Consider the following 18,369-nt stretch of genomic DNA (forward strand, 5'->3'; position numbering starts at 1 on the left):
TGCTGTTCAGAGCTTAACTTTGCTAATATCCACTTGCAGGCTCTGCTTGCAACTGCACTGAAGTGTAACAGCCTTGTGCCCTGGGCAAGGATCTGCAGGATCAATGTCACAGAGAGGAATCCTGCTCTGTTGTGCATGGCTGTACTAGGCAGAGGGCCCACCTGTGGCAGAGGAGGGTTAGGCTCTGGTTTCAGCTGTGCATATGACTGAGAGTTCAAATACATCCTCACAAAGAAAGCTGAGCCGCTCGCACCTCTCGCTGCACCTTGCTCTTGTGGTTTTATTCCTAACCACAGATACTGTACGTTGTAGCTCACGTCAATAGAACCTGCACACATGATGATACGACACAGTGGTGGCTGCAGATCTTCCGTTTGGAACTCCCTGTCCTGCATTGGGGTCCCCATGCTGCTGACACAGTTACAGGGTTGAGATCTAAAGACTGTCTCTTTAGAATGGGCATGGACGCACCATCAATTATCTGAGCTCCAGGGAAGGGAGCATTGGGGAGCCTCTTGCAATGGCTGCCAGGAGAGGACTGGAACTGCTCAAGGGTAAATACATTGCTATTTCATGACGGATTGGTCTGGTGAAGATGTAAGTTGCATTTATAAGGAGATTTTGCTGAAATTTCACCCCCAAAAAATTCTTATGTGTTTAGCACCATGGTGGGTCTCTGGACAAGAGGAGATTTTATCATAAAATGTTTGCATTTTTGTATCCTTTACTGATGTGTGGAAGTTTATCTGTAGTCTCTAATTCCTCAAAACTGAATCAATGTTTAAGCAACTTTAAATTTTACACATGCATGAGGCAGAAACTCAGCTTCATGGAAGTTAATGATGAAACCTCCACTGACATTAGTAGGGCCAGGATTTGGCTCTTGGTGTTTTGAGAAATGTAACCTTAAAATCCCTTTGTGTTTCTAATTGCATTCTTTTCTTCTTTTTCCTTAAGCCCCATGAAGAAAATACTCTGAAGACAATGGAGCTGTGACATTCTCCATCAACTTGCCAACTGGAACTATGGAAATTATAGAAGATTGCCAGCACACTCACGCTGGGCTGGTGCCAAATGGATACATGAACAAGATTTTTCGAGCCAATCCAGAGGATGGGAGCACTGAGACATTAAAGATTTGTGATCTTCAGCACTGCAACTCCAAAGGCATCAACCAAAATGCAAGGGAAGAGGCAACCAGGTATAAAAAGAAAGCCAAGGGCAACCGGATTTGGAATTTTGTTAGCCGAAGGAAAGGTCCCTCCATGAATAACAAAAGACCCCAGTCCATGATCCTGCTAGGAGATACCTCAGAGACCTTAGAAGAAAAACGCAAGATGTCCTTCATGGAGAGGGTGAGGTCCTTAAAAAAGCTAAGAACCTCCAGCATGTCTAAGAATGTGGATTTGAGACCCTCCAAAGCCAAAGTTTCTCACATCCCTGAGGAGGACCAGGAGGACAGTGACCAAAGGACAGCCTACAGGATTAAGAAACTAGCCGACAGTCAGAGGCCTTTCCGTCATTCGTATGCAGGGTACATCGATGATTTGGATTCTTCCTTTGAAGACGTAGAATTAAATGTCAACATTCCGGAAATTGATGCCAATGAAAATAAATGGCTCAGGGATATTAGTGTCAGAATACACAGTGACGATAATGATAGTAACTGCCATAAAATGTCAGCTAGAAAGAGCAAGTTTTTGAATTTTGAAAACTCTAAGAGTTCTGAGATTACAGAAAGGGACAATCAAAAGAGGTGTCCCATGCTTCCCGAGGAGAGCAGGAGAGGAAAAAGCTCTGATGTCTGGAGCTATCTGAAGGGAATTTCATTGTCTAGCAAAGATAATTCAAAATTGCTTGATCAAAGTGTTGAAACAAATTTCCAGAACTTAGAAAATATAACTGATAATTCTGCTTCTTATTTTGATTTTGATATGAGATGTGAGGAGAATCTTAGCCAGCCTAAAAAATCAAACAGTGAAATGAAAGCCAGTCACTTTGGTGGTGTTCTTCGGTTCTTTAACAGTGTGGCTGAGGCAGCTAGGAAGTGGCGTGGCTCTTCCCGGACATTTTCGCAGGGAGAGCAAAGACCTCAGTCCAATTGCAGAAGTCAGAGGCAGGAAGCCTCCTCCCACAAACAGTCTTTGGTTATTGAAAATGAAAATGCCAGAGCTTTCTCTTCAATGGGAATGTCATTGCGGTCTCCAGATTCTGGGATCTGGGATAATCATAGTTCTGAGAGTTCAACAGGAAAAGCGCTGCCTCAGCGAAGTGTTGAAGCAGAGTTATCTCAAGAGATCAGCAGCTCTGCTCTGAACAATGGGAATGATAGTTTTAACGAAACATCCCTTCCTGACCTTGAGCCAGGTCCATCCATCTCCCCACTGCCAGAACTTCCAGATGACTGTTATGCTCTGTTAAGCATACAAGGCCCATCTAAGGCTCTATCACAGTTTCCAGACATGCCTGTGACTGAATTAGATGCTCGGGACCGGCGCAGCTCTCCGGCAGCGGATGCTCGGGACCCGGGCAGCTCTCCGGCGGCGGATGCTCGGGACCCGGGCAGCTCTCCGGTGGCGGATGCTCGGGACCCGGGCAGCTCTCCGGCGGCGGATGCTTGGAAACTTGGAAATATTGAGTTACATTTGAAAGACAGGGCTAAGACAAAACTGGGTATTCAGGAACTGAGTAGCACTCCAGAGTATACTGAGTACACTAGGAGTACTCCAGTGGATATTCAGGACCTGGACAAGACTCAATCACATTCTCAAGATCTTTCTAAGAGTAAACTGGATACTCAGGAAACAGAGAGTGCTCTGGCTGGTACTCAAGGCCTGTTAGCAGCTACTCTTTTAAAACATGCAACAGATAATGAGCAAGCTTTAGAACTGGAGGATTCTCCTATCAAAGAACATGAAATAAGTTTACCAGTAGAACAAATTTCCATGGAGAGGCCAGACAAAGCAAATCACTTTAAGTATAGTAAAGTGTGCCATCAGATCCAGATGAGCCTCTGTACAATTGTATCCTTCGGGGAACTCAACAATGGAAAGGTATGACCAATCTTCACTGTAACACTGTCTCAATAAGACACTATACAATTACTATTATACAATACTCCCTCCTGGGTAGAAGGTCTGCAGGCAAAACTGGTTTTGATATAGTTTATCTGGTCTTCCAATTCAATTAGACCTTCATATCATGTATGGATGAAGGCTGTGGATGCATCTTTTAAAGCAGACACAAAGGAGTCAGTAGGCTGATGGTATCTCTGAGCTACTTGCTTTAGAACTATTTGGCCACATCACACTCATCAATGTGCCTAGGAAGGGTAGTTGTGGCAAAAACAGCCCCAGCACAGAGAGAAACTTTACAGTTATTTCCAAAAAGCATCTTTAATTCCCCTCACCCCCTCACTTCCCCCCACACTTTTAACTCATTCAAAGATTTGACTTGATATGTTACATAGATTAAAAACTGGCTAACTGATAGGTCTCAAAATATAATTGTAAATGGCAGAATTATCACTGAGCGGGTGTGTTTCCAGTGGAATCCCACAGGGATTGGTTCTTGGTCCTACACTAGTTAATATTTTATCAATGACCCGGAAGGAAACACTAGGTCACTGATAAAGTTTGCAGATGATGCAAAAATTGGGGGAATGGTAAATAATGAAAAGGACAGGTCACTGATTCAGAGCGATCTGGATCACTTGGAAACCTGGGTACAAGCAAACAACATGTTTTAATAGATCTAAGTGTAAACGCATATGTATAGGGACAAAGCATATAGGCCATACTTAGAGGATGGGGAATTCCAGAAAGCAGTGACTCTGTACAGGATTTGGGTGTGATGGTGGATAATTGTCTGAACATGATCTCCTAGTGTAAAGCTGTGGCCAAAACAGCTAATGCGATCCTGGGATGCATAAATAGGGGAATCTCGAATAGGAGTAGAGAGGTTATTTTACCTCTGTATTTGGTACTGGTGTGATTGCTGCTGGAATCCTGTGTCCTGTTCTGGTGCCCACATTTCAAGAAGGATGTTGATAAAATTGAAGAGGGTTCAGAGAAAAGCCATGAGAATGATCAAAGGAGAAAACTTGCCTTCCAGTGATAGGCTAAATTACTTGAGATCTTTGAGTCTAACAAAGAGAAGGTTAAGGGGTTACAGTCTATATACATCTAAATAGGGAACAAATATTTAATAATGGGTTCTTCAATGTAGCGGGGAAAGATAATGATCCAAAGGCTCAAAGTTGAAGCTAGACAAATTCAGCCTGGAAATAAGGTGTAAATTTTTAACAGTGGGGTAATTAACCATTGGAACAATTTACCAAGGGTGTCGTGGATTCTCCATCACTGGCAATTTTTAAACCAAGCTTGGATGTTTTTCTACGAGATCTGCTCTAGGAATTATTTTGGGGAAGTTCTATGGTCTGTGCTATGCAGGAGGGCAGACAAGATGATCACAGCGGTCCCTTCTGGTCTTGAAATCTATGAAAAGTAGAGGTTAAAGTGCTGAAATTCTTCAGGTTATGCAGGATTTTTAAGCATCCAGTGGATAAAGTGTATTCAGCACTTTTGTTTCAAGCCCTAGGCTTGGATTTTCAAATGGACCTAGAGCTGTTGTTAATGATTATTTGCATTACAGTAGCATCTAGAAGCCCCAATCCTGGACCAGGACCCCCCTGTGCTAGGTGCTGCCCAAACACAGGAAAAAGAGATGGTCCTTGCCCCAAAGAACATGCAGTCTAAGTTATGTGCCCGATTCCCATTGTCTAACTCAGATAGCCCCCTTTGAAAGCCCCAACCGTAGTTTACTTTAATTTTGTCACAGGTTGAGCATCAACAAGTCTTCTAAAGATGTTCCAAAGAACAGTCAAATGTGGTATTTAGAGCCAAGTTATAAATCTATTTTAAAAAAAAGAATTTTCCAGGTGAAATATTGCAGGTTGGTAGCACCAGAAAATGTCTGACTTCTCTGTTGGTCTGATGCCAAACCTGGGTCCCAATCCAAAGGCCTTTGAAGTGAAAAGACTCCCTCTGCGTTTCAATGGGCTTTGGATCAAGGCCTTATTCTGTGCTCATCTCTGTAGCCTCTGAGTACCTATGTACCTCTCCATATATGACAGGTATAGTGTGGACAGCAGAGGTGGTGTGCTCTTACCCCTCCTTGTCACATGCTAATGGGCCTCAAGCCTGTCCTGGAGGGACCAGTTTCTATGTATGAGAGAGATCATCAACACATGGGGCCCATTCAGTCATTGGCTCTTTGCCCAGTCGGTCAAGGCACACCTTCCTTTCAGTGCCAGTTGTGCTGGAGACTTGTGGATGCCTGTGCTCCTGGAACTGGACTGAGACGCAGCTACTCATTTCACACACAGGCTGCTGCTAGTGATCCTGAGACAGGATGGAAGGCATTTTTTTAGGTGCCAGAAGGGGAATGCTTGCCAGTTCATGAACAACTTTCCTCCCTTCCCCTGGCTTGCAGAGACCAGACACTGCAGAGGTGATGAGACTAGCCTCTCTTGGAAAAGGGTGTCATTACAACGTCTGATGAAGTGAGCTGTAGCTCACGAAAGCTTATGCTCTAATAAATTGGTTAGTCTCTAAGGTGCCACAAGTACTCCTTTTCTTTTTGCAAATACAGACTAACACGGCTGTTACTCTGAAACCTGAGCCAAAAAAAGATGTTTTGGCAATTGGCAGCAGAATATAAATACTGAGGTAAAAATTCCTGGATGCCTAACTCCAGGCTGAAATGGATATGGCTATTCTGATGTGTATCATTTCTTGCTATATTAATTTGGCCCTGACAATGTGCACAGCGCTGTACAATACACAAAAATAGACAGTTTGTGTCCCAGAGAGCTTGACATCTGATTACAGACACTTACAAGATGGGATGCACTGGGAAAGTCAGCAATGAAGAGAACGGTTTAAACCTGAAGGCCACATCAGGGTATGGAAATTGTATGGCATGCCATGAATGCTCATAGAATTGGGGGTAGGGGTGAGAGCTCCAGTTGAGGTGGCTGGCTCTGGGGTGGGGCCAGAAACGAGGAGTTCAGGGTGAGGGAGGGGACTCTGGGGTGGGGCTGGGGATGAGGGGTTTGGGGTTCAGGAGGGGGGTCCAGGCTGCGACCAAGGGGTTCGGAGCATTGGAGGGGGATCAGGGCTGGAGCAGGATGTTGGAGCTTGGGGGGGGTGGGTTTGAGAGCTCTAGCTGGGGGTGCGGGTTCTGGGATGGGATTGGGGTTGATGGGCTTGGGGTAAAAGAAGGGGCTCTGGGCTGGGATTGCGGGGTTTGGAGGGTGAGAGGGAGATCAGGGCTGTGGCAGGGGATTGGGTCACTGGGTTGGGGGCTGAGGGGTGCAGGCTCTGGGCTGCGCTTACTGCAAGCAGCTCCTGGAAGCATATCCCCTCTCTGGCTCCAAGGCGTGGCCAGGTGGCTCTGCGCACTGCCCCGTCTGCAGGCACCACCCCTGCAGCTCCCACTGGCCAGGAACCATGACCAATGGGAGCTTCAGGGGTGGTGCCTGGCCACGCCTCCGTGTATTACGTAGGAGCCAGAGTGGGGTCGAGCCAGAGGAGGACCATGCTGGCTGCTTCCTGGAGCTGCATAGAATGGGGCAAGCCCACAACCCCACTCCCCGGCTGGAGCTGAGGGCCAGATTAAATGATCTGACGGGCTGGATGTGGCCTGTGGGAAGTAGTTTGTCCATCTATGGTTTAAACAATAATTAATTGTTTAATGATAAATCCCTTCTTGTGGGCCTCATGGAAGAAATGCTCCTTAAGAAGGTCTTGAGTGAAGAGAGGGCAGTGGCTTGTCAGACAGGGTTCAATTCATAGGAGGCAATGTGGAAACATGACGGACTGCGCAAGCAAGCTAACATTAATCTCTCCAACCCAGTAGCTAGCTGAGCGCAATGTATATATCTTTATATGTAATCTCAGGGCTCTTATAGCTAAATCTAAATAATTTCCCAGGTTAGCTGCATGAACAGGATATGTGATGTGTCCTCTGATCATGGCCGGCCTGCTGCAGCTCACAGATATTACCAACAAACTTAATCTAGTATGGCGCTTGAGATAATTGGGCAGGAAACTTCCCCTGGAATTCCTGTGGAGTGTGATGAGGATAATTGTCGTCCAGCCTCGGGAATCCAGGATGCTCAAGTTTCTTTTGGTGAAAGGAACATTTGGGTTAAAGGGAAAATATCTGTCCAGTGGCAGTTTTCACTTGGTTTTCCAAAGCTGGATATGGTGGTAGCTAGAGAAGGAGAAGCAGTTACAGCTTACCAGTGTTCTAGCAGAAGAGGAAAGCCCAAAATAGCTGCAAAGGAGGAAAATGCTGGAAAAGCAGCAGCAGCAGTGGGCACATGGCCTGAAGGGAGCGAAGAGCCCATCTGGAATTCCTATACAAAATATTCTTATGTATCTGGGGGATTTGCCTGATTGTGCTATCAGGGAGTGGCAGTTGGAAATATTTCATCCCAAACTCGACATGCCTAAACTGGGGTATTACACTAGTAGAGCTCTCTGTGCTCTTGCTGAAACAAGGACAAATCCATCAGCCCCTGGACACCCGCGAGTGGATCCACCCGCCTCTCTAGGCTGCGGTTCCATTGCTCAAAGAAGGGTCTGGAGTTCAGGTGAAGTACTTGGCATGAGGGGGAAGGTGATGTTAGGGTGGGTGGTTCAGATGGAGAAAATGAGAATCCAGCCTCAGTGAAGACTAAGCGATAAATCCTGTGAGGCTTAAAATGTGCCAGGGATCCTGCAAACTTCTCAGAAGTTGAAATAGTCATAGTCAATATCTGCAAAACAACCTTCCATAAAATATACAGAGGCCCTGGTCCTCACTGAGGACAAATGAATAAAACAGATGTGGAGTTTCCAGATGTGGCTCTTTGTGAGATCAGACATGCCCAAGAAAGCTAAAAGACTGGAGATAAGCAGTGTGGTCTAGTGCGCAGGGCACTGGACTGGGTTTCAGGAGAAGGGGGTTCTATTGCTAGTTGTACTGCTGACCTGCTGTGTGACCGTGGACAAGTCATCTCTCTCTGCCTCTGTTTCCCTTTTTGGTGTCATAGACTGTAAGCTTTTCAGGGCAGGGACTCTCTGCTGTTATGTGTATGTACAATGCCCAGAACAATGGGATCCTAATGTTGATGAGGGTCTGTAGACACTACCCTCCCTAATATAAATAAGAATAAGAATAATAATTTTCAGAGGCTAAAAACCTACTTCTTTTTCAGACTTTTAGTTAACTTTAAACTTGCCCTGTCCATTTGCTCTCAGACCCTACAGAGAATTCTCCTCTCTTCCTGGGGCACACCAAACCATTCAGCCAGAAAGGATCTGAGGAATTTAAAGAATAGTAGGGGTTAAAATCAGGTTGCAAATGGAAAGTTAGTGATAACCTTAACAAGCTGAACTTTCATAGCTCCAGAGTAAAATCTGCTGCCTGATTTTAAGCTTCTGGATAAATATTAGAAACAACTGGTAAGGTGAATGTCAGGTTCCTCTGGAGCTCAGACCATTTAAAAATCCAACCTGCCAACTGGCCAAAGCTGCCATCTTCGTTTCTACCATTCCAAGAAATATAGCATCTCCCTGCAATCCGCATCATCTCACCCAAAAAGGGCACACAGCTCCCAGGAGTGACCTCAGAGCATCTAGCATTGCCGAATTGCTGACCCGACAATATCAGCATTTCGGGAAGAAGTCAGCCTGGAGCCGGTGCATAGCCAGGTTTGATGTCATGATGTGCTCTCCCAACTTCCATCAGTTTGAGGTGGTGGCTGGGTGGGAAGGGAGGATGCTTGGTTGTCGTTGCTGTAGAATGGCTTAGAGCAGACACACACCAAAATGCAAAATCCAGCTCTTGATTTCTAATCACCCCGTTCTTGGGAGGGAGGGATGTTACAGATCCATGGTTTTGGAATGATGTGGGGGACAACTGCAACATTTCAATCTGGGTTCATGTTTTAAACACCACTTCAAGCCCACTTCTGTTGTAGAGATCTTCCCCCCCCAAAAAATCCCAGTTACCTCCAGGTACTGAGTATTTCAGCCCAGCCTTTCCCACACTTAATAGAAAGTAAAAAAGAAAAGGAGGACTTGTGGCACCTTAGAGACTAACCAATTTATTTGAGCATAAGCTTTCGTGAGCTACAGCTACATGCATCCGATGAAGTGAGCTGTAGCTCACGAAAGCTTATGCTCAAATAAATTGGTTAGTCTCTAAGGTGCCACAAGTACTCCTTTTCTTTTTGCGAATACAGACTAACACGGCTGTTACTCTGAAACCTGTCATTAATAGAAAGTGTCGCTCTTAACTGTGAAAGCACGGTTGGCTTTTAGCTGCAATCCTTTTGTGCCCTCTGCTGGCTATTGGTGAAATCAGTAGGTTTCGATTTTCAGGAACTAACTTTTTACTAGCTACCTACTGATCTGAATTTTCAGTCCAAAAGGATTCCTTATGGATTCCTTCAGATTCTTGTAGCTGCATGGAGTAAGCCGGTAAGTAAGTATGTTGTCTCTATTACCTTTTTCTGGGGGCATGTTGCAGCCAGAGCTGTGAAAGTCAGATTCCTGCAGACTGCAGCCCTGCCTGGAAGGTCATCTTCAGGATTTGGGTGCCATGTCCAGATGACTGTCTGCGCCTGAGCCACAACAGATTATTCGCTCACAGACCCCTGCCACTTTGTCTGTAAGTGCTGCATAAGCTCATTTGTGAAGATCTGTTCAGATTAGTTTCTGAATGCTGCTTGAGACTATCTGGTTATGGAGGGGTTCTCTTATGAAACAGGCAGCTACTGCCCCAGATTGCTATGAAGTGATCCCTCGTTCTGTGGTTGATACTGCTGAAGGTCATTGGTGGAACAGCCCACTTTTTTGAAAAAATCTTAGTGTTGGTGAATATCATGCATGGAACAAACCTGCTTGCATTGTTACTGCCACTAAAGATCCCCCATAAAGCAGGCCATATTAGTGGGGAGCATAACCAACGATCCCCCATAAAGCAGTCCACGTTTTGAGGTGTGAGCAATGCTCGCAAACATTATTTGCTAGTAGAGTAACTGATATTTTAATTCATGAGCGGCACACATCATTTCTCACGCAGTAACTGCACACCGTGTGGATATACCTGGGAAATTCAGGGACTCAGAAGGGCATTCTCTCTGCACATGCCTGTTCTGCCTGGACTGGTGCATTCAGTAGAATAGCAGGTGCATAGTCTGCTGATTAAGCACAGGACTTGGACTCAGGAGTTCTAAATTCAGCCACAGATGTGCAGCTTTGCTTATCTTCATTTTGTAGCAGCTGGTACAATATGCTTCTCACAACTGGGAGAAGCTGCTACGTTTGTCTTCTCTATTTGACAAGAAATTGCTGGAAATTTAATATTGGCCCATTTCCAGCTGGAGTACCACTGATTACACTCTGCATGCACATTAGTATGTAGTGTATACTAATATTTGAAATCAAGAAATGATACTTCACTTCCCCACTCTCTTAAATCTTGCTTGGGCCAAATGACTGCTATGTTCTATTCTGTAGTAGCTACATTTTAGTGGCAGGGCCATTTGTCTGTATGGGGCCAAATCCTGATCTTCAATGTGCATAAGTGACTTTTATTAGCTATTTAATGAAAAGTGAAACTTGGTTAACTCCAAGCTGTTCTGATTTTCAGATACTTTTTAATTTTAATAACCACAAGGTACTAATAAAATCTTAATTAAAAAACTTTCTATTTTCTCTTTAACTGGTGTTTTGTCTGGGAATACTGTTATTTTGCTGTCAGTGAGAGGTTTGGCAGTGTATGTAAAGGCTGGTGGCTTTATTCATATATATTTGACTCAACCAGCTAGTTAGCACATGGCTAATCCATGTAACCACATGTTTCCCTAATTGTGATCTGCTGTTCCCTACTCCCTACGTTAGTTTGTTATAACTACTTGTGGCTTTTTAATTAGTTCCCTGTCCCAAACAGCTTACAATCTGTCTTACACTACGTATTTGTACAATGTCCCGCTCGCTGGGGCTTTGATTCCAGTTGACGTCTCTGGGCATTACTGTACTATAAATAATAATGAATAATAAAGAACTATAAAATGTCACACATTCCCTGCAACCTCTTCCCATTAACCAATCTTATTACCAGTTCATCTACAAGGAAGTCCTCCTGCATTCATAACATACATAAAGCTGGAATGGCTGGTAAACCTACTTTGCCTACCGTTGTGTCTCCTAATCAAGAGAAGAACGGTGGCCCAGTGGGTAACATGCTAGCCTGGGACTTGGGGAATGTAAGTTCAATTCTTTATTCTGATGTAGACTTCCTGCGTGACCTTGGGCAAGTAACTTATTCTCTGTTTGCCTCAGCTTCCCTTCTGTAAAATGTATTTATTCTCAAAACACAGGAATGTTTTGAGGATAAATACATTAAATGCACTCACTCACTGTGGTAATGGGGGCCATGTAAATACCTAAGATACATAGATGCAACTCTCATCTAGCCCAAAAGCTTAGTAAAAATAGGGTAATAACTATTGGAACAATTTACATATGGTCATGGTGGATTCCACATCACTGGTGATCTTAAAATCAAGATTGGATGTTTGTCTAAACAATCTGCTCTCGGAATGATTTTGGAAGTTCTGTGGCCTGTGTTGTAGAGGAGGTCAAACTAGGTGATCACAATGGTCCCATGGAACTGGTGAATCTCCCAGTTGTTATGTTACATTGTCCACAGAAATTTCTGCTGATTTCCTAACTCACAGGGTGTATCTGAGACTCATCATTTGTCAGAATAAAAATAAAAGCCTGATTTTGAATTGTATAACTCTAAAAAATGAACCCATTTTTCAGAGAGTCACTGCACATTTGGCCATTTCAAGACAATTGTTCTCTAGCTAATGAAAGGTAGTCATTGCTTGAGAGAGGGAAAGTTATAGTGTTCTTTCTCTTAGTCTTAAAAGGCAATTGCCTCTTTGTCTGGATTCACTATTACCTTGGTGGAGGCACAGCCAACCAGTACTCAGCCACTTTATAGTTGCTTCAGCTAACAGCAAAGCCTTTTTGTTTGTTTGTTTTCAATAGTGCTTCACAGGCACTGGCTATAATGTAATGGTCATGTTAGCAGTTAGCTATCAACTTTCAAGGAAACCCACTCTGTAATTTTTACTCCTTTCTGTGTGACCCCTTCAGTCGAAACAGACGTTCTGATACTATTTCTAAGTGTAGTGAAAGAGTACAGAGGCATGTGCAGTCAAGAACTAGAGATGGGTCCTAACTAACCCCTCACATTCAAATTCCCTGCCACTCCTGTTTTTGACTGGATTAAATCTGGATCTGAATCTAAACTTTGTGGCCTATCTCTAGCAAGAACATAGGAATTGTGATCCCAGAACTAGAAATGATGGTGACAGGCACCATATAAATACATTTGGGAGACAGAATACAACAGTAACCAGTGTCGTGAATAACACACTCCAGTGACAGATGCTTCAGAAGATGTAATATGAACATAATGGAGCTAATGTTATAATGCTGTCCATTTGTGTGTGTGTGTGTGTGAGAGAGAGAGAGGGAAAAAAATTCCATCCTGATTCCAGCTGGTGATCAACTTATGTCCTGAAGCATGAGGATTGGAAGCCCTTGCAATTTCATGCTTACTAATGTAACTTCACAACTGGCCCCATCCTTATAATAAGCCAAACCAAAACCTATCTCAGAAGACACAACAGAATTTAGAAGAGTTTGTATTCATATCTGAATTTTGCAGCTCTAACAGGAACAATATGAACTGGAACCCAGACCTAAGTAATGGTAAATATCGCTGGTATCTTGTCTCAGACAAGGGGCTAATGACATGCTTCAGATAGACACAAACTCTTTGATGGGGTTGGCAGGGAAGGGGTTAACACTCTCCTTCAGAAGAAGGTCTGTAATGAGTGAGGGGATTTGCTTAGGTAGCAGGGCTGGACCAGCTGTAGACAATGAATTAATTCCTCCAATCACACTAGAGGAGAGATGTGGACTGCAGTGTGGGGGAGAAGGTTGTCTGTGAAGAGGAAGGGAGCTAGGTGAGTTTTCCTTGCTTGCAATGATTCATACTTTGACTTGGCTGAAGCAAGCCCTATGCTACACTTTACATTTAGCTGAGGCAAGAGCTATTGGATTTGGTTCTTAAATGGGCAGGATCATCTAGATAATTTTCAATGTACCTTTTTACAACCACATGCACCTCAAAAGTAATAAAATTCCACCTAGGTGTACAGAATCCTTTCCTGCCCAGATGGCCTTCTGTGCCTCCTTAGTGAACCTACCTGCTCCACAAGAATACCTACTAGACATAACAAAGTTGCAACCTGCTCTCCGGTTCAAAAACCAAGTGTAGGGTTCTGTTTATTGCACTGGAAAACACCTAATGTGCTCACCTGCAAATGACTAGAAAAGCAGCTGTATTTATAAGGTTTTGGGGACCTGAGAGATCATTCACTTTTAGACAGGTATTGTTATAGTAACAAAATCCACAGCACTCAGAATAGCTCAGCTAGGATATTGCTGGAACTGCTTTGGCTCTCTCAGCCTTAAGCGTCATTCTGTGTTCTTAGTAAAATTAGCTAAGCTTTTTTTTTAAAAAAAGTGACATTTGTAATTAAAACACATTATAGCATAAGAGGCAAGATAGCCAGTACCAGGAGCTGATGTTTTTCTCTTTAACTATAGCACGCGCAAAGACCGTGCAAACTCCTCACACTGCTCCCTGATTGTGTGCCTCCTCCGGTGTTGGAGGGATCATGTCCCAGTGCATTGTAGTTCGCTTTCCATGCCATTCAGTTATTGACCTCTCTGAGTTAATGTGGATTGTGGTAGTGGTGATTACTGTTACATGTCAACATGGGAACTGGACTGAGATAACAAACTACTGGTTTCAGGTAGGCCAGCAAAGTACGGCCAGGAAGGAACAACATTCGACCACTAGTAACCTTAGGTCTCACTTTCAAAAGTGCCCAAGAGAATTAAGACCCTATGTTCCATTGGCTTATGCTTCTAAATGATTTGTGTGCTTTTTTGAAAATTTTATCCCTGGATCTGAGTTCAAGCTCGTGACCTAGTAGAAATGAAAGATGATACTATACAGAGACGATCAGCAAGTCTAAATCTCTCTATTGCAAACAATTAAGTGGTCACGAATTTATTTGGCCCATTTAGGGGGCATTACAGTGAGCCTTGGAGAAAGGCATGAGTCATGGTATTGCACTAAAAGTGCCATACTTGAGCCTGACCTTTGTCAGATTATAGGCAGTAATATTCCTATCCCACAATCTTTTTCTTTCCAGCCCCTGTCTCACCCTCTTCATCCATCACCACAAGCACCTCCTTTCAAAATTCTGTTGGACAGATGTCGCTCCTTACCCCTTTCCCAAAGCACTCCGATGGGGCTGGACCAACTGGGCTGGAGGAGGCGGCTGTTGCTGAGCACTGGTGGTGAGTCGCCTTTCATTTGACTACTCAGACTTGCCTTTTAATCAAAGCAGCAAGGGAAGCATTGGACTAGGGACTAGGAGAGATGGTCTGGAATTACATCTGTCTTCGTTATAAATCTGGAATTTGCAGGAACAGGTTGCCATAGCCACGAGCTGTAGAGAGTTTATCCCTGACGAATTAGGATCTTCATGTGGATTGCAAATAATGGGTCTTTCCCCTCTTTAATTCCTGTCCCCAGATTTTCATTACCGAAAAGGGAGATGGATGATGCTCTGAAGTGTAAAAACCTTTTGGCAACCTGTGATTGGGTTTTCACCTCATTTGCTATACATGGTGATTTCTTCCCAGTTCTGTGTCCTGGACAGTTTTGTGTAATTTAGTAGTCTCTTTGTGAATATTGCCATTTGAGAAAATGAGTAATCTGCTAAATTTTCAGAGATCCAGGTGGGAGATTTGTTTGGGAATGTGACATCAGAAGGAAAAGTGCTTTGCTTTTCGAGTCTGGATCTTCTTTCTGATCAAGAGGGAAGAGACTATCAGAAACTTGAGTACAATCTATTATGCTGTGAAATAGTTGGCCAAGGAAAGTGGTACAAGTCCTATCTCCAAACTACTCTGGAGAAAACATAAGAATGGCCATAGTGGGTCAGACCAATGGTCCATCTAGCCCAGTATCCTGTCTTCCAACAGTGGCCAGTGCCAGGTGCTTCAGTGGGAATGAACAGAACGAGCCATCATTGAGTGATCCGTCCCCTGTCATCTACTCCCATGAGAGAATGTACTGCAGGGAACAGTCCTGCTAGCAGGGAAATGAGTTGGTGATGTAATAGGTGTCTTCAACGTCCAACCTCTCTGATTAGGAAGAATGACAAATAGAGTATGGAGGTTCTTTCCCAATGGGTCAGTATTACTAACACCTGAACATTAGGATTTCTTGGCATGTCCAGGTCAAGAATACCAGCCGTGTAGGTACATCCAAATATGCCACTGATTGCAACCAAGTGTTAATGGATGGTGGCAGCATAGCAGGTATGAGAAGAACCAGTGGTGAAAGGGTGAAGCAGCTGCTTACTGAAATGAACGCTATTCATTTCTAGTGTGTGGGTGGAAGTGGATAAGCCTTTTTAAGAATGCAAGTGTTACAGGATCTGCACGTTGCCTCTTTAGTTATCATCCTTTAGTTATAATCAGTGCTCACGCTGCACCTTAGTTTGGTTTTGTTTGATTGAGAGACTAGAAAGGGAAACATGCACTGCTAAAAATAACAGCAGCTTGACTAGGTTGGTGCTGCATTTAGGAAATAGGCTTCAGTGCAATCTCTCTCTCTCCCAGTAATGCTGGAAGAAAACCAGGTTCCCTGTTCGAGCAGCCCTGAATGCAATTCCATAACTAGAGATGGGTCTGAGCCAGAACTCCAGCTCTATACATCTCCAGGTCTGGATCCTGATCTGCAGCAAAACTTCAGCTGGGAGTGGGATTGGGTCCATGGCTATGAATTTCACAGTTAGCTTATCACTGGGAATCAGAACAAAACCCCATGTTTTAATGCCCCTGAAGGTTGCGTATGAAGTACTCTAAGATCCTCCGATGAATGGCACAGCAGAGGCACGACATGGTAGTCTGATAAGAGATGTGTAGGATCAACAGTCAGTAGGTCTTCATTTAATTGTGCTATAGAGTAAACCACACCTCCAGGCTTGCCGTTGGAAGGTACCTGTCTGCATGGGGAGCAGTTCAGAGCTAAAACTAGTTTAATAAGGTCTAGCTGATTCTGTCTGCCAGGTGCTGTTGGCTTCCAAACTGTATCGCTACCCACTACACATAGAGCCATTGTACGGTAATGGTGAAATTGGTCTGCAGAGTTCAGATCCAGATTCGTATCTCCACTTTCCCAAAGCTCAGGAGTACTTGGATACAGGGTTTCAGCTCATCCTGTCACTGGCCAGTTTCTCAGTCTGGATCTGATATTTTAGATCTGGGATTTTAGTTTGGGCCCATCTCTGAGTCACGCAGCCATCCTAGGTTAGCATTGAGTGCAACTGCTGTCTGGACTTAGGGGTGGATTGGAAAAAGGGAAATCAGTGTTGTACATCTCTCAGGCAAATTTTCCGGAATTCAGCTCTTTCCTTCCTGAAAGGGATGACAGACCCCAGGGAAAGTGAGTGAACACTGTCTGTGCTCTGCTCAAGCCATGTGTGGCCTGCTGACTCAGGAGCGTGCATTAGCAGCAGCTGCAGACCTACATGTGGTGCCTTTCTACAGCTCATCTCTCCCAGTGGATATCACTCCAGGCAAGCATTGTGTGAAGGGTGGACTGGCGGAGTGATTCAAACAAAACCATGGGCAATATGAGAGGGAAATAGACCTCTCTAAACTAGAGCCAAGGCTTCTGCCCAGAACTGTGCCATGCCCATCGGGTAGGGGTTGGGAGGAAGAGCTGGATTCATGGTTGATTAGAACAATATAGCTGAATTTAATAAAAGGTAATCATCTTGAATCATCTAGTCCTCCTAGTTCATCTGTATCTCCTTAATAGCCAGCTGCACCTTCAGGTATAGAATCCTTAGGTGGTGCTCAGTTGTCTGTAGGGTCAAGTTCAGACTTGGTGTAAGTGGGTGCAATTCCATTGAAGTGCAATTGTTTCCATGGTTGGACTGGCCTAGGGTGCTTGGGATGATGAAAACATCCTGGCTTCTCTGGTACTCGGCCTTTTAATGGCCTGTTCTTGTTTTGCGTAGATTAAAGGAGCAGTTACCACTTCAAGGTGTGTCATGTTGCAGACCATCAAGGCTGGGAATCCCAGATTTCCAAAGATGTATAAGAAGTGTTTTAGAACTTACGGTCCTTGAGATACCAGACCTTTAATAACAATGTATTCAGATTATACTCTTCCTGAGCTTGCGGAATAGCATCCTGGCCGGTGATCCAGTGTGTCTGCCCCTACCTGCCTATACCAGATCTGAATTTGGCCCTGAGCTCTCAAGTTATGTCTGAATTTCCATAGCATCCAAATGAGGATACTTTTCTTCCGTCTTGAGAGCATGAAATAGGCACCGAAATAAATTCTCTCCTTTTTTTTTTTTAAAGAAAAAAGTAGTGCTTGAAGGAGTATTTTCACACTGTCTTGTTTCTTGCATTCAAACAGAACAGCCCTCACCCCGCAGCCTGAGCCAGAACAGGGTGTTTATCCTTTAATTCCTTTTTGTGTGGATTTTGTCCTACAGCTGAGAGCGACCTGGGTTCAAAGACTCTGGAGGTGCGCGGAGGTGGCAGCAGGTGGAGGCCCCTGAAGCCTGGAGCTGAGCAGCTGCTAGTCAGTAAAGTAAGGCCATTGCTTGAAATATTGTTTTATCTGCTCTCGTGCTGGCATTTGCCTGGGACGCCCTTAGCCGTCGACTCTGACAATGTGCTTCAATAAAAGCCTCCAGAATCCAGTTTCCGTAGCAGCAGACTTTTTTTTGGTAATGAGTGCAAATTATTTTATGGCAATATAAAGATTGTAGCATTCACCTTTTTTGCCCAGATTAGTTCCCATCGGATATAAATCAGAGGCTTTACAACCTCATACAGGGCCTGGGCCCTCCCTTCCTTTTGGCTGAATATTCCTTGCAGATGGGGGGAAACTGTGTAATTTCAAATTGTCTGTAGTTTTGTTACCATATGTCCTTTGGATTAATTATTGTCGCTATCTCTGTGACCTATTTATGTGTCTGTTCTTTCCAAAGTGTTTTGCAAATACAGATGAAATCCCTTTTACTTTTGACAGTATAGTCCCCACACTCACTAGTGAAACCCACTGGGGTTGTCGGGACTAGTCTGGATCTTTGTCTTGGAGTTAGAAAGTCGTGGGCAAACTAGA

General features: G+C 44.1%; 1 protein-coding gene across 4 annotated transcripts in view; it reads left to right on the top strand.

Annotated features, from left to right (window-relative positions):
• Window positions 1-18,369, top strand: part of ARHGEF9 (Cdc42 guanine nucleotide exchange factor 9) — a 308,240-nt gene that overhangs the window by 47,885 nt on the left and 241,986 nt on the right. For all 4 annotated transcript variants that reach the window (XM_073361042.2, XM_073361041.2, XM_073361040.2 and 1 more), the window contains 3 exons: window positions 958-3,053; window positions 14,363-14,510; window positions 17,735-17,832. In XM_073361042.2, the coding sequence (XP_073217143.1) occupies window positions 1,026-3,053; window positions 14,363-14,510; window positions 17,735-17,832 (2,274 nt within the window). In that variant the 5' untranslated portion in view covers window positions 958-1,025. The remainder of the gene's footprint in view (window positions 1-957; window positions 3,054-14,362; window positions 14,511-17,734; window positions 17,833-18,369) is intronic.

This window comes from Lepidochelys kempii, chromosome 9 (assembly GCF_965140285.1).
Source record: "Lepidochelys kempii isolate rLepKem1 chromosome 9, rLepKem1.hap1, whole genome shotgun sequence".
In the NCBI taxonomy this organism is placed as follows: Eukaryota; Metazoa; Chordata; order Testudines; family Cheloniidae; genus Lepidochelys; species Lepidochelys kempii.